Raw genomic sequence first — 27013 nt, 5'->3', positions numbered from 1 at the left:
TTGCTTGCTAACAGCCCAATCAATATGTGTAGCTGATGCCATTCTTGGACAAATTATGTGATCATATTTATAATTCAATGGATTTGCCTCTCCATGCAGTTGTTAATAAGCTAATGATATATATTATGATATATAATGTTAATAAGCTAAGGTTTTTGACAGAATACATCATGGTAGACTGTTGCATAAATTGGAGAATATGGGTTTGGATTATAGAATATTAGTGTGGATAAGCTGACTAACAGATATCAAAAAGTGGTATATGAGGGATGTGAGTCTGCAAGATTTAAGGTAACCAGTGGTGTACCACAAGGATCTGTGCTGGTCCACTGAAGGATCTGACAAGTGGCATACAGCTATTTGCAAAATAGCTGTATGATGCAAAGATAGGTAGGATAATCAGGAATGCTGCTGATATGCAGTACTTGCAGAATGATTTGAATAGGCTAGAATTGTGGGCATTGGAAAATGGATATCAGTTCAATGTCAGTAAATGTAAAGTCATTCACTTTGGCATGATTAGATATCCAATGTTGTATTATATTAGTAGGATTATGCTTGAAGAAATTGATCAGGCTAGAGATCTTGGAGTGTTAGTAGATAGGAAGTTGAAGTTCAAGGACCATGTAGCAAATACAACTCAAAATATAATTGCAATGCTGAAACGAACATTCACATGTAAAGATAAGGATGTCATTTTGCCTCTTTATGAGGGTTGTTTGAAAAGTTTGGTAAAAAATTAAGTTAAAAAACATTTTTTTGGAAAAATTCACCTTTATTTCTCAATATAGTCTCCATCGAGGTCTATACATTTGATCCAGTGAGTTTCCAATTTTTTCATCCCATCTAAAAAGTAGGATTTGTCAAATTGTGCAAAATAGTCATTGACAGCCTTGATGACATTCTCGTTCGAAGAACACTTTTTCCCACCGAGCCAAATTTTTAAGTTTGGGAACAAGAAGTTATGTGGGGCCAAGTCCAGAGAATACGGTGGATGTGGAACCAATTCGAACCTCAATTTTGCCATTGCGACAGCTGATGTGTGTGACGATGTATTGTCTTGATGAAGGAGCACTTTTTTGTGTGCCAATCTTGGTCGTTTTTTCTTCAGTTCTTCTTTTAAATGGTCCAACAATGATGCATAATAGATTCCTATTATTGTCTTACCCTTTTCCAAATAGTCTATCATGATAATTCCTTGGGAATCCCAAAAAACAGTGGCCATCACCTTTCCAGCTGACAAAATGGGCTTCACTTTTTTCAGTGCTCTTTCACTGGGCATTTTCCACTGTTTTGACTGCTGCTTCAACTCAGGTGTGTAGTGGTGGATCCAAGTTTCATCTACAGTCACTAATCGACACAAAAAGTCCTACGAATTGTGATTAAACATCGCCAAACACTGCGTTGAAATGTTTGTGTGATCAGCAGTCAACAGTTCTGACACCCATCGTGCACACAGATTTTTCATGTGCAATTTTTTGTGCGGGTTATTATACACCTGTTCAGTTGAGATGCATACAATCTCACAGACTTTCACTTGGTGGTCTTCCATAACGATACCATAAATTTTGTCAATTATTTCCTTTGTAGTGACCTCAGTCAGAGATGCTTCTTCTTCAATGGACTTTAAACTCATTTATCCATTGAAGAAGAAAAAAACTCATTTATCCAAAAATAAATAGTCTTTAATGCTGGTGCAGAGTCTCCATGAACTCCATGTAACTCGGCTTTGATCTGCGTGGCCATCCACTTCTTCAAATAAAAGTGTTTTATCATTGCACAAACTCGTTTTTCTCCATTTTTATGTAAAATGTGAACATAGTCATTTTAAATGTTTGCCAACTGAGAACTACACATCGCACGTGGCTAAAACTTTGCCACGGGTCATGAAAAAGATGATATGTGCCAACTGGTATGAATGAACGAATTGTGTTGCCGTCTATTGGAAATTTACCAAACTTTCAAACAACCCTCGTACAAGGCCTTGATAAGATCTCATTTGGACTATTGTGCGCAGGTCTGGTCTCCTGGTTTCTGTTGTGATTCTGATATTGGACAGAGTGCAAATTTACCAAAAATGATATTGAGAATTACAAACTTCTGAAAGGGTCATACAGATTTCAATTGATGGAATTTTTCAATTTATGGAGGATGTGGAAAGGACAAGAGGGCATCCTTGGAAGCTGAGAATGAGTGGGTGAGGGCTAGATTTTTCTCTCATAGCGTGTTGTGTGATTGGAATGGATTGCTGCCATTGGTATGATAGCACCAGCTATCATACTTATTCTTGAGTTCATTCAATGTGAATGAATTCAAGAATAAGCATGATAGTTGGTGCATGTAGTATGTAGCCTCCCTCGATGAGTCTCTGACTCTCTCACTCTGGAGGTCTCTCTTAATAATAATAATTATATATTTACAAAACCTATTTATTATTGGTTAGTTATTTTTCACAAAACAAACTGCTGCTCACTTTTTTTTTTTTTGTGGAACAAATTCCTTTATGGATTCACACATGCATAACTAGATTATGGGATGACATGCAATTTGTTCCTTACCAGAGTAATTTATTGAACTACCCATAATACCACAACTGTAAATTATTGGATTATTTGAAAATAAATCTATTTAGACTTATTTATTGCAGACTTAAATAGAATTACTCACACTTTTTGAATAGTAGGATTTTAATTTAAAAATGCAAACAATGATAGAAACAAAACAGTGGACATCACTTTCCCAGCTGACGAAACTCTCAGTGAATTGTATAGCAGAAAGCAAAAGGTATTTTTCCCTTTCTAACAATTTGAGTTTCTCCAGAAACTCATTGCAAAATGACAGACAGTAAACTGGAAGTACAAGATGATTTGTCACATTACCCCCCCCCCCCATGGGCAAATACTGATTGGCACAAATTTTGTTATGCCCCCATCATTAACATGTTAATATCTCCATCCCCCCATGGGAGGGGCTGCAAAAAATTGCTATGTTTTTTGAACAACTAGAGGTGGTCAATAGGAAAAGCTGTGTGGAAGATTGCGTGTGTTTGCCCTACTTTCCCCTAAGATTGCAAACACATGCAATCTCCCAATGTTATACCTGTAGAAGAGGCATAACATATTATGCCACATTGAAAAGAACAATATGTAAAAAAGTTTTAAAAATAATTAAAGTTGATTATTAATTAATATATAACCAGGAGGATAACAAACTGTGTTTAAGCCAGATGTGGATTGTCAGGATCACATTTTCACTTTTAGATAAATTGTTGAGAAATAATTACTGGAATATAACAAGGATCTGTATATTTAAGTTTTATAGAACTGGAAAAGGTATATGACAAGGTGCCATGAGAAAAGCTTTTCAAAAGATACTGCTATATGGGGTAAATTGAACTTTATACAATGTAGTACATTACATATATTTAAGTTGTAAGTTAGCATTTATAATTGAAGAAGGCACAGGCAGATGGTTTGATGTAAAATCTTTCTAAGTCAGGGATGAACAGTCTTTCCATTCTTATTCATTATCTATATAGATCAGATTATAAAAGAGAGTGGCATCAGTCCTGATATCAAAACTGGAGATATTTGTAGCTATCAAACGAGTAAAATATTTCAGCTATCTGTTTTTGGAATCAGCAGTAGCTTTAAAACATTCTCTAAACCTCAACAAGTACAGGGTGTTCGGGATAAATTTGACAGTTTCGTAAGGAAAAAGAAAATCTTCTTTGTATCTATTAAATTTAATGAATTGACAAAAAAACATTACAGGCAGAGTTAATTACAATACTATCAACAAGATTTACTCAAAATAACCACCATTAGCATCGATCACAGCTTCAATTCTGCTTCGGAACCTCGAACAAGCTGATGCTACAGTCTCCCTGGGAAGGGCCGCAAAAACTGTTTTAATTTTATCCATTAACTGGGCTTTTGTATTACTGGAAGTGCGATTGGTGTCTTTTTCAACTGCGCCCCATACAAAATAATCCATGGGGTTAAGGTCTGGGGAGTTTGGAGGCCAAACATTTGGACTGGTGAAGTCGTAGAAATTTTCAGACAACCATTTTTGACTTTTCCCAGAGGTGTGGCAAGGGGCCGAATCCTGCTGCCATACATACGGCCTACCATTGGCTACCCTTGTTATCCAGGGCTTGACTACAGTTAGCAACTCCACGAACAAAGCCCGAATTCCAATGCCAGGGTTCTTCAACACCTGTTCCTGCAGATTTGCGAGGAATTCTGCTGTACGAACGCAATCAGATCGTCTGCTAGGGATCTTTCTTCTTGCTACATCCTCGTAGTCACCATTGCAAGTCTCTAGTTCATGCCTGATTGTTTTTACTGTATTCAGGGAGCATTGGGCAGCAGTCGTAATATCCTTATTTTGATGGCGGGCACGAATCATCATGATACAAGTTATTCTCTTCCATGATTCAGGTGGGTTCCAGCTATCCATCCTTTCTGACATCTTGTATATGAATGAAGAAGGGTCCAAACTTTTAAATGAAGAGAAGTGTGTGTTAATACATGTAACTTACGGAAAAATATAATTAATTATAAATATGTCAAATTTATCCCGAACACCCTGTATGGTTGTATCAATTTACCCAAAATCTGAGGGACAATCATTTTAAGATCTAATTAATACTTATTTAAATTAAGGGGAAATTAAATCCCACATTGTTTTAAAACCGAATAAGAAACTCAAAGATTGGAATCAGAGAGTTTCATGCCGAATATAGTAAAGCCTCAAAAAAGGCTGAAACTGGTCTGGGTAGTGACCTCCCACCATAATGTAATAACAGCATACATTTCCTAGGAAATGCGTTTTTACATTATGGAAAATACCAAGAATAGTGATCAGAACTTTACCACCTTTGCTGCACGTTGCCCGAGATTGTACTACGTACTAGGACTACTTGCATTAGCTCACGCTAGCAATCGCCGATACTTTTATAGTTTACTATATTCAGCATGAAACTCTCTGATTCTAATCTTTGAGTTTCCTATTCGGTTTTAAAACAATGTGGGATTTAATATCCCCTTAATTTAAATAATGGTTATATCGCCGAAATGAAGCCTATTGGCTCTTTATATTTAAGTAATTAATACTTGTTTTTTTTTTCTATCTCTTTATTGAACAGTAGATACACCAATTTCGAGACTTTTGTTCCTTTTGTTGTCAGTTTTTTTTTTTTAACTGATCCAACTGTTAACCAAATTGTCACTGTTCATGTGCTGTTACAAACAGTTGTTGTGCTGAAGATGATGGATATAATACCAGCGAAATGTCAGCAAATAAGTAAAACATTCTGATTTTCAGTTTTATAATTTCTACTCTTCCAGTTCTTTTTTACATGTTTCCCATTATTGTTTTCATTTGTTTACTTTTTTAAAAACTTGTTGTTATGGTTCCTGCCATTTATGTCAAAATATGCTACGCTCTGAAACATATCATGTATTACCTCTGGAAGGTTCCTGGATTATTGAACTCTTAACTTGCTGATGATACTAATATACACTCAGTTAGCTTTGCATTAGGAACACCCACCTAATAACATGTTGGTCCATCTCTCTGTGCAGTCACAGCTTGCAGATGCCTAGGACCAAGTTCCACCAGGTGTTGAACATCCTCCATGTGTAGCTCGACCCATGTCCACTGCAGCAACTCTGTCAGTTCAAACTCATTCCATGGAGGAGAATCAGCAGTTCTTTCACCCTGTTCTAGCATATCCCACACATGTTCAGTTGGGTTACAGTTAGCGAAGTTTGGGGGATAAGGCAATGTGGCAAATTTTTTGTGTTCCTCTAACCACTCAGTAGTTGTATGAGCCTGATGACAAGATGTATTGTCCTGTCGAAAGATGGTGCTGTGATCATGGTAAACCTCCTGCAAATATGAATGGAGATGGTTAACTGACAGATCCCTGTAGCATTCACCATTCAGTGTTTGTGGGATGATAAACCAAGAGACCTAGGGCATGCCAGGAAAAACCTCCCCAAACCATAATACCACCTCCACTAGCCTGTTGAACCCCCAGCTGAGCAACCAAGGGATAGGGCTTCATATTGTTTACACCAAATGTAAACCCAGCCATCAGCATGTTGCAGCAGGAAACTGGAGTCATCACTCTAGATGACCTTCCATCTGTCGAGGTTCCATTGCTGACATGCCTTGGCCCATGCAAAGTGTTATTTGCAATGCCTGGCCATCATCATGGGTACCCTTGTGGTCTGTGGAACCCCAGATGAAGCAAGGTATGGTACATGTGGAAATGGGTCGAACTGTCCTGCTGTTGTAGAGTTAATTGTCGTGAGTTAATTGTGTAACTGTTGCACATCGTTGCTGAGATACCAGTCGTGACACCCACTGTTCACCTCTAGGACCACCCACATATGGCTGACTTTTTTGTGAATCCTGTTGGATATCTGTTCATGGTTGATCCAGTCCTGGTATATCCCCTTGATTCAGTAGGGTGGGAGCAACTAACAAGTGTGGCTGTTTCCAAAATACTGGCACCTGCTTTCTGGGCCCAACTGTCTGCCCACAGTCAAATTGGCTTACATCGCTATGTTCCCCCATTATTTGCAAATGTTTACTGATTATGCACAGAGGATAGGTGTGCCCATCTATAGTAGTCACACGTGACATTGAATCACGTGCGAGTGTGTGTGTGTAGAAAAATTACTTAGTATTTTTACACACACACATGCGTGCACGCGATTCATTTGTCATGAAATTTGTTATTTTTTTTTATTTATGTGGTTACCACCCACAATAGGTTATTACTAAACCTATAGCATATTTATACCATGGGTGGGCTGAGGATTTCCTCCCCCCATTTTTGTCACTTCTATCTATATATATATATATATATATATATTTACATATATATATTTACATGGTCTAGAATCCCTGCTATGGAGATCAAACAAGGAACATTTTTAGCCACTTCAGGCCTCCAATAAAGTACGGCAATGGTCTCACACCGGGCAATGAAATTCATCTTCTACCTAAGGACAATCACAAACATCCATGCCCACAGTGGGATTCAAGCCTGCAACCCTGTTGGTTGGAGAGTGGGTACTCTAACCATTTGGCCAACAGGCTGGTCATGATATTATGCAGGCAATTTTATTATTTTTGACCCTGTAACCCCTAGAGAGCACGTCCCCTGGGTGGCGGATAGGAGAGCCCACCATGTGTGTGTGTGGGGGGGGGTCCAAATATACTGAATAAGGACTCGTGGACCAATAGGGCCATAAGAGGGCAATCATCTTGATTGTAAGGGAAGCAGCACTCCCATGGACCCCTAGTTGGATCTATCCTCTCCTTCTTCTACTTTGAGGAAGATCCACTTACTTTAATCTTTCCTATAAGGCCTTATCAGCAACTCTTCTTATTTTATGACCCTTATGCTATTAGAGTACTCGAGGGCCATGGGGTCTTTTCATTTCTGGCCTTACAACTATGCCCTCTCTATAAACCTTAGTATAATTCTTCTATAATCTACTCTTTCCCCTTCAATACACCCTATTCCTCCTATGGGTTTAAATTCGGAAGAAGGCTAGTTCAGAAGCCTTAAGGTAGCAGCCCTACCACTGAACTATTCCATCGTCAGGCTAGTCCCCTGACATGGAGAACATAATCCTACTTGTAAGCTGACAGAAAAAGATAATCGGATTGAATCTATGGGAAACGACTCTGGAATGGAAACGACAAAATATAATACACATAGCAAACTGGAATGTAAGAGGAATAGCATATAAAGAAATAGAATTAGACCAGTTATTAAATGAAAGAAATTTTAAAATAGCAGTAATCACTGAAACAAAAAAGAAATTAAAAGGAACTATGAGAATCAAAAATTTTAATGTGATGTACAGTGGAGTCGATAGAAACCAAAGAGCACAAGCAGGAGTCATAATTTGGATTCGTAACCTCCTTTCAAAACAGTTAAAACATTATAAATTATGGAATGAAAGAATAATAGAAGCTAGAATAAAAATAGATAGAGGCTATTTAACAATAATTGGTTTATATGCCCCAGAAGAAAGAAGAGAACAGGATTATATTGATTTTTATAATCAGCTACAAAACATATATAATAAAATAAACAAAAATGATTACGTAATTTTAGCAGGAGACTTAAATGCAAGAATTGGAAACATGAAAATTAATAATAATATAGGAATACATGGAGAATATATTCTAAACAGGAATGGTAAAAAATTGATTGACTTTGTAGTTTAAGATAACCTAAAAATAATGAATTCCTTCTATAAACATAAAGACATACATAAATATACTTGGGCAGCAAGAGGATGGAAATCAATATTAGATTACTTCATATTAAATGAAAAGACATCAAAATTTTCACTAGATGTTAGAGTTCACAGAGGATATGAAATAAGCAGTGACCACTTCCTTGTTAAAATAAAATTAAGATTACCACCTAAATGGCTATAAGTAACAAGAACAGAAAGAAAATTGAAGCATTTCTTTATAAAACTAGACTATTGAATGACACAAATGTATAATGGCTATATGAACAAAGAATTAACCAATATCTAGATAAAATAAAACAAAATGAAGAAATAGAAAGGAATGGCTTAATATAAAAATGATACTAAATGCTGCAGCAAATGAAAGCTTAGGAAAGACCAGAAAATTCAATAAAAGGAAAAAACTGAAGATCTGGGATGATACAATCAAAGAAATAATCAAAGAGAAAAAAGAAGCCTATCACAAATGGTTAAGCAGTAAAAGATTAGAAAATGAAATAGGATATAAAAGAATAAGAGCCATAGCTAAAAGAGAAGTCAGAAAAAGACAGAGAATCATGGAACAAATTTGTTTCTAATTTAGAACATGATTTTTATAAAATAAGACCCAATGTATATAAGATTTTGAAACACTTAAATGCAGATACCAAAGAAAACATAAAATTAAACACTGAATGGAAATTAGAAGAATATCTAAATTACTACACAGAACTGTGGACAGACAAATATTTTAAAAAAGACAACTGGCAAACAATTAATGAAAATGAAAAGGAAATAACTAAAGAAGAATTAGAATTCAGCCTGAAAGAAACAAGAAACAGAAAATCACCTGGAGAAAATAAGCTAGGTTCAGAACTATATAAATATGCAAGAACAAGATTCAAAGAAAGACATTACTTTTAAACAAAATTTACTCAACTGGTATCTTCCCCCCCCCCCCCAATAGAACAGAAAAAAGCAATTGTGATTCCTGTCTTTAAAAAAGGTAATAGAGATTACCCTAAAAACTATAGAGGTATAAGCATACTAAATTCCTGTTACAAAATATATAACAGAATCTTTAATAGCAAACTAATGAAATATTCCAAAAACTTTATTTTAGAAGTAGTACAGAATGGATTTAGAAAAGGACGATCATGTATAGACCCGGCTTTTTGCCTAAAATTAATAATAGAGAAAAGAAGAGAATACAATTTAGAAACACATATTGCATTTATTGACTTTGAAAAAGCATTTGACAAAATTTACTCAAATGGTATCTTCCCCCCCCAATAGAACAGAAAAAAGCAATTGTGATTCCTGTCTTTAAAAAAGGTAATAGAGTTAAAAAAGTTAAAAGAAACATATTATTTAACATATTAAAAGAAAGACAAATACTAAATAATATCATAAAAGCTATCACAAGTATAATATGAAAATAATCAAATACAAATAAGATTAAATCACAAGCTATCATATATGAGAGAGATAAACCAAGGGGCCGACAGGGATGTCCCTTCTGAGCAACTCTTTTTAATATCTACTTAAATGAAATTATAATAAAATGGAATAAAAATTTACATCAAGGAATTAAACTTTCTCATACAGTAAACTTAAACACTCTCCTCTTTGCCGACGACCAAATAATAATTACAAATTCTGAAGATAACTTACAGAAAGCTATTTTTAGATCTAAATGAGATAGCCAAAGATTATAGTATGATAATATCAACAGAAATATCAAAAACTATGGCCTTTAAAGGACAAGATCCAGAATCTTGTCCTTTAAAGGCCATAGTTTAAAATAGTAATAGACAACAAGATCTTAGAACAGATGAATTCATTTAACTACCTAGGATGTATAATCACATATGAAAATGAAAAAGATATAAACGTAAAAATTGCAAAATATTTAAAAATAACAGATGTAATTAACTCTATATTTAAACCAAACCTAGTTCAAAAACAAACCAGACTAAAAGTATACAATACATTAGCCCTACCAGTCTTAATGTATGGAAGCGAAATCTGGACAATAAAACAAAAAGACAAACAAAGATTAACAACAGCAGAAATGAAGTTTTTGAGAAAAGCTGCAAAGTATACCCTATTTGATCACAAAAGAAACGAAGAAATTATGAAAGAATTAAACCAAGAACCAGTAATTGAAAAATTAAAAAATATAAACATAAATGAATGGAACATGTTCAAAGAATGAAAACAGAAAGATTACCAAAACAAGCCTTAAAATACAAGCCATTAGAAAAAGAAAACCAGGACATCCTCTTAAACGATTCACCGATGACTTCTAAGATCGGAACAGGCCATGTTAGGCCTAAATCCTTGCTATGCATGATGATGATGATGATGATGGTTTATTTTTAGCATGTTTGTTTAACCAGTTTCTTTATAGTAGTATAATTTAATGATTTTGTTCTTTTTTTTCCTTTTTCCATTCATATTTTAGTTGAGATGTCTTGCTTCTACTCAATGCCTGCCACTTTGAAGCATTAATAAATTATGATTTATTGTTCTGATAACTTTCAAAACAAAATGAATTTGAATATGTGTCCAGATACTTTTAGTTCTTTCTTATTCTTATTCCTTTCCTCCTCTTTTACTTTGCGGTGTCGAGGATTTCTGTTCACTTAACCGCTACTGTACAACTCCCTGTCCTATGTGTGTAGCTGCATATGTTCATGGGCTGTTTTGCCTCTTCTGGAGGACGAAAAATCCCTACCTTTGTGTGAGACTGGTTAACTCACCTTTAGTTGAAAAAGACCAGATAAATTCCTCACGTCACTGATGGGAATTGAACCCAGTTCTTTCTGACAAAAAGGGTTTCGTCTATATTGACTGAGCTGTGGAGGCTCTCCAGATACTTTTAGTATTCAGATATATTATGCTTTATATTTAGTTATTTATGATATACAGTCAGCTCTCACTATTACAGACACTTTAGAGCTCACTCACATAAATAAGTTTAGAGTCCAGAGTTGTATAGCATCAGTTCTATTTTAATTATAGCAAATTTTCTGTTATAACAAATTATTTCTTTAATGCCTCTGAATTCACTATAGTGAGAGTTGATTGCATTCTGCATAAAGATATTTCTGTATTCTATGTGAAAATATTTCAGCATTCTATGTAAAGATATTTCAGTTGAAATATATTGCTGTACTTCTGCAATAACTTTTAATAAGGAACCTTGTAGAGTATATTCAAATTTTATGCATTTTTTTTCTTCATTCCTTAGATACGTTCAATGACAGTGCTGACTGGTTTTCCCCACTCACTTAAAAATGAATATTTGAGAAAATACTATGAATCGGTAAGCATATTCTAATGATTTAATACATTCATTTGAAGATTCTCATAATATTGTTTCTTGTAAATATTAAAAAGTGTATTTCCAGATTTAAAATGAAAGGAAAAGATGTTAGAAATAAAATATGGTCATGAAAGAACTAGTCTTACAGTACTGATTGATAGCATAACAATTTAATACTATCAGCAAATTACAAAATCTGTGTGTGTGTGTGTGTGTGTGTAAAGCCACTGCTTACCTCTGAGCACTTTGTAAAATGGATTAGTTATTTGAATTTGATTCATAAATATAATGCATTATTAAAAATACATAGAATCATGTAATTATTGTTATGTAAATGTTTTTATAGTGTCGATTCAAGTTACAATATGCAGTGTAAATTGATACAACAGGAAGAATGTAAAATTTTATTAGTGATTTCCCCAGAATGTCTTAACAATGAAAAATAATTTTCTTTTGCATTGCAACAAATTCCATTTACTACTGTAAAACTGTAAATGGAATTTGAAATTATATGACTTAATTTTTCCTTAATCTAGTTCAAAACAATTGTTTCAAAAGTAAGCTTTTATTCAAAAGATAATGCATAGTGGATTCTATTGTGATTTTCATTCATATCATCTTAAATTACTCTGTAATTTGGATTTGCTGATAGTTTTTTTTACAAATGTTGTGGGTTGCATTGTAGGTGGAGTTCATAGCTGGAGGTTTTGACTTGAGCTACTTGAGATGTGCTGAATTTTTATCTAGGATTTTTTTGTATACTTGTTATGAAAATAAACACTTAGGCAATGGTTTGGAGTTTCAGGTGGAGTGAGGAATTGAAGGCTCTCATTTCAGCAATGATTGTTTCAGTTATTTGGTTGGAGTACACATTTTAATTAGGAGAATGGGAAAACAATTTTACATGTTCACAAAAGGATGAATAGAAATCACCGAGAGCATCCCATTTGGTACCAGCATAGTGCTAAAGAACATGAAACTGAGGATCTACAGAATATTTCAAAGGATAGATGTTAAAGAAAGTTGCTGGAGGAACAGTGAAGGAGAATCATCTGATATTCTGATAAATAAGTAGACAATTTGTGTTAAATCATATCAAGATGATGGAATACTGATTATGAAGACAGATTAAGAATTTACACTAGCAAATAGGAGAAAGAAGGGGTGATATGATTGAGACTTACAAACTTCTGAAAGGGTCATACAGGATTTCAGTTGATGGAATTTATGGAGATGGGGAAAGGACAAGAGTGCATCCTTCAAAGCTGAGAATGAATCCGCCAAGAAGGGGATGAGGGCTAGATTTTTCTCTCAGATGGTGGCGCGTGATTGGAATGGATTGCCATTGGATGTTGTGAGTGCAAGCAGTGTGATTGATTTCAAGAATAAGTATGATACTGGTGTGTGTAGTATGTAGCCTCCCTCAATGAGTTTCTGACTCCCTGGAGGTGTCTCTTAATAATAATAATAATAAATATTTGAACATCTCGTTCAGCTATTTAATTAAAAGTAGAGAAGGAGAACCCAGTTTGAGTTGTGAATATCGAACTTCCCAAGGAAGGAAGTTGACCTTATTGTTTGGGTATTTATAGGTGTAGAAAATAAGCTTTAGACATAAGTAAATAAAGATGTCACAGTAGTTATCAGCTCTTGAAGAGTGAGAGACAGTAAATGAAGAAAACAAAGTGGGAAGGAATTCTTGCTCAAAATTCTAGATTTGGCATTCTCTGACATGGGATGTCAGTTCTAATAAATGCACATGTACTGTCCTTATGATTTTCAGTATTTTTTGTTGAAGATTGTTTTAATTTGTAATGTTACTGTATATTTTAATTATTTAAAAATGAAAATACACATAACCATAATAAGATATTTTAATCAAATTAAACTGTTAATGTACAGATATTTCAGTTTATGTATCATGAGCCATCCTCAGTATAGAGTGCAATGGAAAATAAAATACCACATTTTAACAGATTGAAACTACATGCTATAAACTGGTATGCTATAAACTTATTATGCTATTAGTAGCCTTAAAAATTCCCAGATTTTGTACATAGCCTTTCATTGAAATTTAAGTTGGGATGATATAGAAGAACCTCAGTACTTTGAAGAGATGCAGATTTCTAGATGCTCCGATGTAAAAATTTTGCATCATTACAGTAAATCTGTTAATTCCATGTTCTATAAGGTTGGACTTTGATGTTTAAATCTGTTGAAATATGATTTGGTGTTCTTAGATTTTACAACTGATTAGCTTGTTTGTCCAAACTGGGATAAGTTGCAGGTACATGAAATCTGATAGATGCCAGGTAGCAACAATGGAAAAATTTTATCTTTAGGGGATTACAAAAATATGCTGATAGGGTTGATAAGTTTATATGTGGTAAAAAGTTGCCATTTCTTAAAAATATGAGACACACACTCAGAAGTGAATTAATGTATGGGACTGGAATCCTATGGAACTAATCTCTTCTTGTAGAATTTGGAGAGGGATGGCTAATGATTTTCTTTTAGTAATTTTGGATTATAGTTTTTGAATGTAGAGGTTTTCTAAATTACTTGCAAAAGAAAAGTTTGTGATGAACAGATGATTTAAGCTCTTGACAATAAAAATTTGATATTTGCATATTTTTGGGAAGAATGTTGTGCAGATGTTTGTTGTATGTAAATTCAGGAAAGCAGATTTATGGTGTACTACTGATATTGTGAGAGCAGTATGCTTCTCGCTTGATTTGACTTTTTCTAATGTGAATTTGATGTGGGATACAAGTCGTTAATTTTTTGTAGGAAGATATATAGTTTTTGCTATGTTTAATTGCAAATAGTGTAGACTTCATCCATGTATAAGATTCAAAGCAAAGGTTATGATTCAGGAAAGATATTTATTCTCTTCTAAAAGCTCTAGATCTAAATACTAAACCTTTTTTTTGGATCCACTGCATTTGTAATGTTTTGTGATCAAATGTAATTTGCCTGCTTTGAGAATACAGCTATACTTTAGGTGAAATGTCAGTATTTAAAGGCTTTTTTTTTTAATTACCAACCATGTCAAATCTGTTAATACCAGACAAGAATAAATTGTCTCCTATTGTACTTGACTGGGAACAAGATTTTGTCTAATTTTCTGTTTGCATATTGGGCAGGATTTCTGTTTGCTTGTTGAGCACATGATGCACAAATTGCATCATGTGCATCATTTAAAACCAAAAACTGCATGAAGTGAAGAAAAGAATGTATTTGTTTCATGATATAGTAAAAACCAATAATTAAGGGAAATCTCACATTTGGTTAGTATTTAAACTATTAACAAATGTGTGCAAACTCACATTAATGAGACATGAACCATCTTAAGAATGAATAGCACATATAAGGGAGGAAAAGAATATGTGATATTTTGTGTGTGTGTGTGTGTGTGTCCAAGAAATTGCTGTGGTGCAGAATGAATTACATGACATCCTATTATCTGTAGACATGCATGTTTGCATTTATGATAGTCATAATTAAAAAATATATATGAGGAAAGGGAAAGAGATTTATTTGCTATAACTGACAGATAATAAACAGCACCAGTATGTATTGATAGCTTAGTAAATGAACATAGGGATGAGGCATATCCATTGAACTAATAATGTTGATCAGTTGATTCATCGAGGTGTGGCATTAATTGCATGTGTGTTAATGGTGATGTGCTGAGCAAGCAAATCATCCTGTATATGTGTGTTGAAGCTTAAGTGCTGTGAAGAATTCATGTTAGAGGTTTAATGGAATATTAACAGCACTGAGAAAGGATTAAAACTAATTTTAATACTTCCAATATTTCGTCTCTGTCACAGAGACATTTTTGGGGATTACAAAAAACAAAAACATTTTGTAACAACACACACAAATACAATACAAAGTGAAACTAAAGTCCTATCTAGGTGGTGCACCCTCTATGGGCATTTGCAGGTGGCCTGGGATGTAAAGAGGGATCTCTGATAATTAAAGTTTCCAAAATTTTGGGAAGTTTAATGCAACCATATTCGTTTAAATTAGGTTGATTCCGGAGTGCAGATTCAAAGAATAGTCTTTCTTTTTTGAATTTACTATGGTGGAGCATGGTAGTTTTTTTCCAGGCGATCCTGTGGGATGTATCCAAAACATGATCTGCAAGGCCAGATTGACCATAATCGTGTTTGCAGATGTAAGAACTGTGTTCTTCTAACCGGATGGATGCTGACCCGCCTGTTTGTCTGAAGCAGGCAAGTTTACAGGAACAAGGTACTCTGTATACACCAGGCACTGAAAGAGGAGGGAGCTGGTCTTTGGTGGAGCGGATAAGAGTAACAAGTTTACAGTGGGGCTTAAAAGCTGTATGGAGGTTGTACTTTTTTAATGAACTGGCTATTTTTTCTGAATTACCACGGATGTAAGGAATGGTGATAGCATTTCTGAAGTCCTTTTGAAGAGATGGTCGGAGAATGGGGAAGGACTTGATTATTTTTTTAATTCTGTAGTCATTTTAGCCATTGGAAAGGAAGGTGTTGTGTATGTGTTTGAGTTCAGTTGAAAGAGCAGTTTTACTGGAACAAAGATTGTGGGCCCTATTGGTCAGAGTTTTAATAATGCCATATTGCTAGGAGGGGTGGTGGTGCGAGAGTTTGTGAATGTATCTGCCTGTAGTAGGTTTTCTATATACAGAGAAAGAAAGGTTACCATTAGGAAGGCGTGTTACTAAAGTGTCTAGGAAGGGTAAACTATCGTTATTTTCCTTTTCCATCGTAAACTGGATTCTTGGATGTAGACTATTGAGGTGACTGAGGAAGGAATCTAATGTGTCTGGGCCATGAGGCCAAATAGAGAACACATCATCTACATATCTTAGCCAGATAGAAGGTTTTAGAGGAGAAGAGTGAATGACTCGTTTTTCAAAATTTTCCATGTAATAATTGGCAAGAGGGGGTCAGGGGGGGGGGAATCCATGGCAGTTCCCTCTATCTGTCTGTAGATTTTGTTCTTCCAAGAGAAATAACCAGACTTGATGGTAAAGGAAAAGAGCTCTAAGATATCAGAAGGAAAAACGTTTTTTAAGAGTGTTAAGGTGTCAATTAGGGGGATATTTGTAAACAAAGAGATGATGTCAAAGCTGACCAATATATCTGTATTATTTAAAGTAAGATTTTCAATTAAGTTTTTAAAATGGGTGGAGTTTTTTACATAAGATGAAGTAAGACCAGTGAGGGGGGGGGGTCAAAGAGTTAGCTAGCTGCTTTGATAATTTGTAGGACGGTGCATTGGTGGCATCTACTATAGGTCTTAGAGGAGAATTAGGTTTGTGGATTTTGGGTAAACCGTATATCCGGGGGATGGGGGGGGGGGGCGAGAACAGAATAGTTTGAGTTTTTTTGGAATGTCAGGAGGCCAGGAAGAAACATTTTTAAGTAGGTTTTTTAATTTTTTAACTTGAATTTTTGTGAGATTGTGTTCCAGTGGTATGTAGGTAGCGTGATTACAGAGAATAATATCCATTTTCCGATTATATTATGAGGCGTTGAGAACAACAGTGGCATTACCCTTATCAGCTCTGGTGATGACAATACTTTTTTCTTTCTGTAATTTTTTGAGGGCAGAGAGTTGACTGGAAGATTAACTTTAGGAGGTGAAGAACGGGAGAGAATGTTAGCTATGTCAAGTCTCTCCCGTTCTTCAATTTAACACTTAAAAAACGTTTTTCTTTCTGATATCTTAGTGCTCTTTTCCTTTGCCATCAACTCTGGTTATTTCTCTTAGAAGTACAAAATCTACAGACAGATAGAAGGAACTGCCATGGGTTCCCCTCCTCTCACCCCCTCTTGCCAATTATTACATGGAAAATTTTGAAAAACGAGCCATTCACTCATCCCCTTTAAAACCTTCTATTTGGCTAAGATATGTAGATGATGTGTTCTCTATTTGGCCTCATGGCCCAGACACATTAGATTCCTTCCTCAGTCACCTCAGTAGTCTACATCCAAGAATCCAGTTTACGATGGAAAAGGAAAATAACAATAGTTTACCCTTCCTAGACACTTTAGTAACACGCCTTCCTAATGGTAACCTTTCTTTCTCTGTATATAGAAAACCTACTCATACAGGCAGATACATTCACAAACTCTTGCACCACCACCACCCCTCCCAGCAATATGGCATATGGCATTAACTCTGACCAATAGGGCCCACAATCTTTGTTCCAGTAAAGCTGCCCTTTCAACCGAACTCAAACACATACACAACATCTTCCTTTCCAATGGCTAAAATGACTACAGAATTAAAAAAAATAATCAAATCCTTCCCCATTCTCTGACCATCTCTTCAGAAGGACTTCAGAAATGCCATCACCATTCCTTACATCCGTGGTAATTCAGAAAAAATAGCCAGTTCATTAAAAAAGTACAACCTCCATACAGCTTTTAAGCCCCACCGTAAACTTGTTACTCTTATCCGCTCCACTAAAGACCAGCTCCCTCCTCTTTCAGTGCCTGGTGTATACAGAGTACCTTGTTCCTTTAAACTTGCCTACTTCAGACAAACAGGCAGGTCAGCATCCATCCGGTTAGAAGAACACAGTTCTTACATCTGCAAACACGATTATGGTCAATCTGGCCTTGCAGATCATGTTTTGGATACATCCCACAGGATCGCCTGGAAAAAAAACTACCATGCTCCACCATAGTAAATTCAAAAAAGAAAGACTATTCTTTGAATCTGCACTCAGGAATCAACCTAATTTAAACAAATATGGTTGCATTAAACTTCCCAAAATTTTGGAAACTTTAATTATCAGAGATCCCTCTTTACATCCCAGGCCACCTGCAAATGCCTATAGAGGGCACATCACCTAGATAGGACTTTAGTTTCACTTTGTATTGTATTTGTGTGTGTGTGTGTTGTTACAAAAAGTTTTTGTAATCCCCAAAGATGTCTCTGTGACGGAGATGAAATATTGGAAGTATTAAAATTAGTTTTAATCCTTTCTCAGTGCTGTTAATGTTCTATTAAACCTCTAACATCAAATCATCCTGTATAATTTGTTGCAGTTATATACATTTGTTTTTATTTTTTATATTTCACTTTTCTTTTTTCTAAAAAGAATTTTCTTTTATTCTCAATGCTACCTAGAAGAAAGCAATGTGGCTCATAGATGATCCTTCCTGAACAGAGTTACTTCAACCTTTATCTCATAGATGTACTATTTTCTGCTCTTCGTCTGTTCTACAGATACCTCAATGATCGTTGCTCTGTTGAACTGGCAACCATCATTCTTCCACTTTCTATTGAATATGTTATAGCAAGAGAAGCATCTCTTTTCAGTGCAACTGCAAACACACTAAACCTCCTTCTTCTGCTTCTTCATTTCCTCTCTTATTCCATCTACCTCTGTCCTCGGAAACAGCTTTCCTCATGGAGCATTTCCAAAGTACAACCTGCAGCTCTTCAAGGAAAATACCAACAAACTTCTTTCTCAATCCTCACCTATATCCCACACATGGCAGAGATGTGCTTATTAGGTTCTTCTACCTCTTGTGTGGATTAAATAAAAAAATATAAAAAATTAATGATTGTTATATCAGTGTGCACTTTTTTTTTTTACATATAATAAATATCAGTTATGCTAATGTTTTATTAGAATTTATTGTCACCAAACACAGTCCTTTTTTTAAAAAAAAAACATATGATTCATTTTTATTCAGAGAAGTAAATGGATTTTTTTCTCACTCCGTCTATTCTTTAAAAAGACCAGAATGAAAATTTCTTGGTCTAGTGAAAACATTTGCTACCCACATGCACAGGTGTAAGCAAAACAAAGTAATTTTATTGTATCACTAAATACAGTACAGAAACAATTAGTCTGTGCACTATGTTTAGTGACAAAGTAATTGGTGCAATCAGAGACAGTTGAACTGAAAACTATCCTATATAACGAAAAACACTTCCCCTCCCACAGACAGCATACTGCATAGATACAAGCAAAACAGTAGAAGTTTTGTTATAGCACTCATTCGGTATCTGACTGAATATAATGTCCTAACAATCCATTTCAAATTTTCATTTGCTGAAAATATATGGTGACACCTGTTCACAATGTATTCATTAGGTGCAGAGATCACCCAATTTATATAAAGCAAATTTTCAAAAGCACAAAGATTTATATATAAACTTAGATAAATTTGCACTTGAGATTTTCTATATATATCACTGAGACAGTTCACAAATACTAATTTTACAAATAAAATTCTATCAAAAAAAATTGAAACTGGCATACCACATATATTGTTAATTTCATAAAATTATACCTGCTCATCTGAAGTGGAAGGGACACAGTATGTGATCATGTGGGTTCCTGCTCGAGGTGCAGCGTGCACACACGAGACACACAGCCCCAGAGTGAACATGTAAGCTGTTACATTCCTTAAAATATAAATTCATCTATTATAGTTAAGAAAATTAACTATTGCATTCCAAACCTTGCATCTATATTAAACTATTATTTACTTCACCGGTTTTTGCAGTTAATCTGTTTTCTTAACAATTATTGCAATCCCTGTTTAGTGGATCTTGATAAATAGTTTAACTAAAAGAGAATATGTTGAAAAGTAGGATAAATAAGAATGATTGTTATTTATTATTGTTTGTAGTTAAAAGTTCAAGGGGAACACTTTCAAAATATAATTGATGGAGAGTATTTCTTAAGAAGAACTCAGCAAACTATGTTGGAAAAAGAAGTTATTTCTGAACATAGGTGAGGAATTTTTTTTTGCTTTCTTGAATATGTCACATGCTTTTCCATTATTATAAAAAATACTGTAGAGTGTTAAATTCTGAATGAAAGGAATTATAAATAATAGTGTTTCATTCAGGATTTAACATAGTCTGCCATTCCCTGAGCCAAATTTGCTCATCAGACAACTAGTAAATTAATCACTTACTAATGTATATTCCATAATTATAAAATAATTGTATGTTCTAATAGTTGTTAATTATTTATCCTGTACTAATTCTTTGTAGAGTATATAAATCCTATGTGAACTGTGCATGGAAATTCAGAATTTAATCCATTTATGTAAACCATTGCCAAAGACATAGCCAGTATAACAGAAATTAAGTGCTGTATGAAATTACAAAGTTATCCGCGAGTGCACATTTTGGCGCTAGTTACTATACCGAGCTAATGAACTTCCGTGAGGCAGATTTTGGCACGAAGAAGGAAGGAAAGGACATGAGCTGTGAAACAAGAAAAGAAGAGAGAGGTGCGAAGGAGAGAACCGGTTGAAAAGACAAGGGAGCTCTCTGTTTTTCTCTTACTCTTTCACAGGCTCTTATTCGTATCCTGATTCTTATTTCCTCGTCTTGTAAATGCGAAAGACGAGAGGCATGACAGGGATTGCCAAGGAAACCTGAAGGATATTCATTTTTGAGTGAAGTAGGCATGTATTCCCGAGCCAACAAGATCGTTACAGTGAATCTGGAATAGGATCCAGATTCTATCGGACTAAAGTGACCTAAGAGAGAAAGCTATTGAGAAACAAGGATGTGTTTTCCAGAACACGTGATAATAAGCAAGGTATATCAACCATCCCAGTAAGGAAATCCTTTCTATGTCTTTTGTGAATGTAATTACAATAAACAGGAAGTGTATTGCCTTAATGACAGTTCAAGTTTGAAAGTGTGGTATCTTGAAGTTTGTTCCAAGAGAACGTGATATAAATTAGAAACTGACTTATTAAGAATTACTGTAATAGATTGATGGAACTTTAGAATTCCTTGGAGTGTATTTAGTGATATGTGCTTTGTATATCCTGAACGGCTAAGCAGAGTCGACAATTGAAGTATATTGAATAGATAACCTTGTCTAAAGGTTGTGCTTAGAAACTTATAACTTTAAGAAGGGTAGAAATCTATATGTTAAGAATTTAACCGTGCTGAGTATATACTCTACTGTGAAGTTGCTATTGTCTTAATAAGAACTTCTTTATTTCATGATCATTTTAGTTATGTTTAGATCTTCTTTGATTAATGTAAATTCATGTGTTAGTGTACTAAATGTTTTTATTTAACTTGAATCTTGTGCTTGCCTGAGTTCATTTCATTGCACCACTCATTTTAACATTTCGGATCTAAGCGGGAACTCTATTTAATGTGAAAGAAAGGAAGGATTAGAGAACCACGACTGCTATATAACTTAAAAATAATTTGTCTAAGGAAAGTTCTGTCTTATTTAGATTACTGTAGCATTGTACTTGCTGATGATTGATTCATTAACATTATTCTTACAACCATGGACACAGAGTGGCACAGTTAAATATAAATTTTCTTTGTGTTTGAAAATGGAATCAATCAGCGGAAAGAACTAGGAAATTACTGACCTCGTCGATAACCTCCCCTTGTTTTAACTCTTATACAGTATTACTCATATAGAGATTAGGCCTAGATTGTCTCGTGATTGAATACTGCATTCAGGTGAAAATAGAATACACAACGAAGAAGAAAGACATCACAACAAGAGTATTGCAATTTAATTTTTTTGACTGTGATAAAATCCTAAGCTAGTTGATTGTGGATATGTCCTGATATATATAATGATATATAAAATATCCTGCTTTAAAAACACAGGACCTCAAAGATGTGTTGCTGAATATCAGGGAAATGCCAGCTTTGTTTACAAAAATCTCTAGTAAACGGGGATTTTGTAAAGATTGTGCCAGTAACAAAACCATCATTTTGCTGGTTGATAGGTTCCCTCTATTTGTGAAATTATTCCAGGCCTGTTTGATATCCAGTTTCTTTGAATAGAGGATCACTTATATAAGCAAGTGGGAAAGGTATCATTACTGTTGTTATTACCCCCCCCCCCCCCCAGAGATGTTCAGGGTGCATTAAAAAAAAAAAAATCATGAATTCTTGAGATTTATTATTAATATTATTATGCGACACCTCCAGGGAGTCCAAACACTCATCGAACTCTCTGTCTCCACCACTCACTCTGCCAACTACAATGAACTGCAACTACCATCATCATCATCTACATTAGCGCCATCTACTGCTCACCACCACTACTATTATTTTTACAGACAATCACAAACATCCATGCCCAAGGCAGGATTTGAACCCACACCCTTTTGACTGGAGAGCAGATATGCTAACCACTCAGCCAACCAGGCTGGCGATTTAGTTTATATATATTCATGTTTGTGCTAAGCACCTCCCTAGCTTAGTCAGTTTTGACAATGTCCTTTGGTTGGGAAGACCCGGATTCGAATTCCATCTAATGAAGAACCTTTATCAGGGCTTTTCAATTGAAAGAGTTTGTCAGCATCTTATAGAGGCAGCAGGATTTTTACTCCCAGAAACTCGGGTTTTTCATCCTGCCTACTGCAAACTGGACAGGAGAATACATGCAATTTATCCTTATGAAAGCTAATGATACCTTGGATGGTTTTGGACACTTAAGGACCTAATGCAAGGACCAACTAGCTATTATTTTAGAGTGCAACTCCTCTTTCTTTCTATAGGCTACCTGTTCTTTTCACTCAAAATGATCTTAAGAGGACAACATTTGAATGCTCCACATTCCATCCAGGCATCAGGATATTAATATCTGGTACATGCCATATCCCTTGTATACTTGGTTATATTTAAAAGGTAACCTACCTATTGTATATAAGAGTGGATTATCAAAGGTAAGTTGGATATTTTTATATCAGTCTTACTGTATACAAACCCAAATATTCAATCACTCTGGACAAAAAGAAACAACAACAAAACTGTCAGTGAGTCTGCCTCTGAAACCATCATACATTTTCTTATTGAAATAATTTAAAGTAGGTAGGTAGCTTGAATAGGTAAGTAAGAAAACCTCAATCATATGATCAAGGATTGACAAGTCACTAAACATGTGAAGAGTGAATGGAAAGTAGTAATAATGTGTTTGACAAGCTTTATTTCAACAAAACAAAGTTGCTTCCACAATACTGATGTCAGATCTGACATTTCTCCTTGGATTGGAAAGATCTAAAAATCTGAATTCAAAATCCCATCTAGGATGCAAGTAGTCTTCATAAGGACTTTTCCGTTGAAAGTAAGTTAGTTTTCTCATGTAGACTTTAGGAATTTTCCTCCCAGAAAGTTGTTTTTCATCCTGCAAACAACTAAAGCATGCAATTAACAGACATAATATACTGTTTTCAGAGCATTAGTTGCTTTAGCCATAATTCCAACTAAACCAAATTTTTGAGAGACAACAAATGCAGATGCTGTCAGTTAATTGATTTTTTTAAAATAGATGCAAAGAATCTGTCCTACAGTCCATACTGAAGAACTGCCTTCCTTGGGGGGGGGAGGGTTCCTTTATTTAGGACATAAACATCATACAGACTCATGGAGGGGAGAATATTCTACAGTTTCCTACTGCTCTATGCCAGAAGATCTTTCACAGGTCAAGCGTTAGTAATGAAATGTAGATTCGTCACACTACCAGAAGATGATATTCCTAAATATGCAGGACTACTCTACACATTGACAGGTTGGCTCTAAGACTGTATGACAGGGATACATCATGATATAATAAGCCACATTCTACCTTGACATTACTAGTCTTCCTGGTGAACTTTCTTCACCAGGAACACTAATAATGTTCAAGTAATGAAAGATATGTGGAACATGGATGGTAGCATTTGTTTGACTTCTGTTTCACTTTCAGCCCTTAAGACTGCGCAAAGAGTTCATTAAGGGCTATAATATGGTGCAGAAATGTCTTTTTTGTTGTAACATTCAGAATGACACTTTGTGAGAAGTGTACCTATATCTGTGCCACTTTTACTCCACTGTAGGGCAGACCCACTATGATGCAATTTTGCACATTCTAATGTCTTTGATGTGGCTAATTGAATAATTATCCACAGCAACACAGCTCGAAGTGGATAAACTGTTATTGTCATGTCATAAAATATTATTACTAGAATCACTTAGGTTTAATTTAAATGTTCTTTATTTGTAAAATTTTCAGCTAATTTTCATAGTCATTGTCAATACAATCATAAGAAAATACAAAAAAAAACAACATTCAGTTGAAAGCACTATCAGCTGCAGGAGAATAGCTCCATCTGCATTAATAGATATCCAAAATAATTTACAATAAAATAATTTGGTTTATAAATTATTTTTAAATATAAACAAAAAATTAATTACAAATTAAGGAACACAGACATGGTGAGTATTAGTCAGTATAACTTCCCTAAATTGAGAAACTTTTAGAAAATCGTTTTTTTTTGTTCAAGTTTGAATTGCAAATGTGTGCTTTACAGCTTTCCTTGTACAATCTTTCCAGAAGAAAATAAGTTGTGGAACCCTTTGCTTTTGTTTCACTGAATCCTGTGTTTCATAGATAATGTGTGGCTTTTTAAACTGGATTTGATAGGTTCTTTAAGTAGAATGTTATTCCTGATGTTCTTCAAGACATTTGAAGAAGTGGAAAAAAATTTTGAGCCATTACAGAGGGTGACTGATATAAAGAAAAAGGAAGAGTTGGAGATCTAAACAGTAGAGTAGGAAATTATTACCAGGCATATAGAAATGTTTTGGGAAAATTTGTAGAAAAAAGGAAAAAGTTAGTCATAATGATAAATACCAACTGGATTTCTGTTCAGGAAAAGCGTGCATAAATTCGCATAGAAGGAAGACAAAAAAATAAGAAAAATCCCATTGACTGTTATTTCTGATAGTCATATCATCATGTTGGTTGAGGACAGGGTATATGGAGGACTTGAAATAGAAAGTGATCACCATTTAGTTTTGAGTAGGATAAAATTGAATATCATATGGGAAAAGAGAAGGCGTAAGAAAGTTTTTTTAAAAGAATCAAAGTTGAGCAGCTTTCAGAGGTGAACCTGAGACTGAAACACACAAATATTATTGAAGAAAAAAAATGAAAGAGTTTAAAAATAACAACCAAACCTTGGAGATTCATTGGCAGACACTGAAGAAAATATTGATTAATTCAGCCACAGAGGCAGCATACGGTGATGTTGTCTATAAGGATAGAAAAATCAGACCACCACATGGCAGACTCAGAAGGTTAAACAGGCATTCAAGGAAAACAAAAAGCACATATCAAATTCCTGGAAAGTAAATCAGATTGTGCTCTGAGAGAATAGAGAGAAAAATGTAAAAACTAGCTAAACAAAAGGTCATGGGAATGACTGGTAAGAATATAGAAAATAAACATCAGGATGGCAGGAAAAATATTCTGGAGGTTATTAAAAAAAAAAATTAGGAATGGAGGAAGGAGTACTGAAGGAATCAGATGATAAAGAAGATGTGAAACCTGAAGATGATAAAGATATTCTAGATGTTTGGAATAATTAACTTGAGAGATTGCTAAATGAAACAAGCAGTGATAGCATATTGGTAGAAAATAATCAAGAATGCAATCAGGAGTACATATCAATACTTGAGGTAGAAAAAAAGCTCATAAGCTTGTGGAAAGGCAACTGGAGTAGAAGATATTCGGTCAGAAATGCTCAAATATGGAGGCATAAAAGTTTTATAGTTCTTTCTTTTAAGGTTACACGGTGATCAGCATTCATATTTACGAATTTAGGACACAAAACACACATGTCGAAATGATTATTTTACTAATTATTAATAAAATAACACTTGATGTTTCAATCCCTGTATTGAGGTTATCATCAGAAGGATACACGCATATAGGGAACCAAGCTACATGCTCTTGCACTCTATACTGGTAAATTAAATCTATGCTACCAATTAAATCATAAAAAATAAATCATAAAATTAAATCATAAAAAAAATCATAAATATAAAATAAAAAAAATTAAATAAATAATAAATAAATAAAACATTTTATAATTAATAAATAAAATAAATAAAAAAACTACAATAAACTCTGCTAAAGTCCTCATGTACTAAGATTCTTCTGGATTTGTACAGTTCAGATTGTTATACTATGATTTTCTTCAGGACTTGTACAGTTCAATTACTATGGAATGTTAAAGGAAAAACAAAAAAAAAAACACTTCGCCAAGTCTTCTTCTAGTGGGGTTTTTCTTTGGCTTGTTCTGGTTGCAATAAAGGTTGCAAATGGATCCTCCACATTCTTGGAATAGTCAGGCCATCATTTTTGTTTTCAAATTTGGATTATGTTTGAGAATTTCACATGCTTCTTTAAATTTCCTCTTGAACCAGTTTTTGATGCAGTGTAGGGACTTGGTACCTTTCCAATCAATTCTGTAGTATGTTTGGAGTGCGTGGTCAGAAAGGCCGATTTTTCCAAAATGGAGGTATTTAATGTGTCGTTTGTGTTCATCCTTCCTAATTGGGATGGTTTACCCTGTTTCCACTATGTATGGTAGGTTACATGTGCATTGTATTTTGT

General features: G+C 34.6%; 1 protein-coding gene across 1 annotated transcript in view; it reads left to right on the top strand.

The window, feature by feature from the left end:
- The window catches only part of LOC150109426 (endothelin-converting enzyme 1-like), a 297401-nt gene that overhangs the window by 131086 nt on the left and 139302 nt on the right, over positions 1-27013 (top strand). Inside the window, exons 9-10 of the mRNA XM_090413095.1 lie at positions 11527-11601; positions 20259-20362. Of these exons, the coding sequence (XP_090269221.1) occupies positions 11527-11601; positions 20259-20362 (179 nt within the window). The remainder of the gene's footprint in view (positions 1-11526; positions 11602-20258; positions 20363-27013) is intronic.

The sequence above is a fragment of the Typopeltis vanoorti genome, chromosome 2, assembly GCF_054136105.1.
Source record: "Typopeltis vanoorti isolate ZY-2024b chromosome 2, IOZ_Tvanoo_1.0, whole genome shotgun sequence".
NCBI classification, from domain to species: domain Eukaryota; kingdom Metazoa; phylum Arthropoda; class Arachnida; order Uropygi; family Thelyphonidae; genus Typopeltis; species Typopeltis vanoorti.
This window is presented reverse-complemented; position numbering and strand designations above follow the sequence as displayed.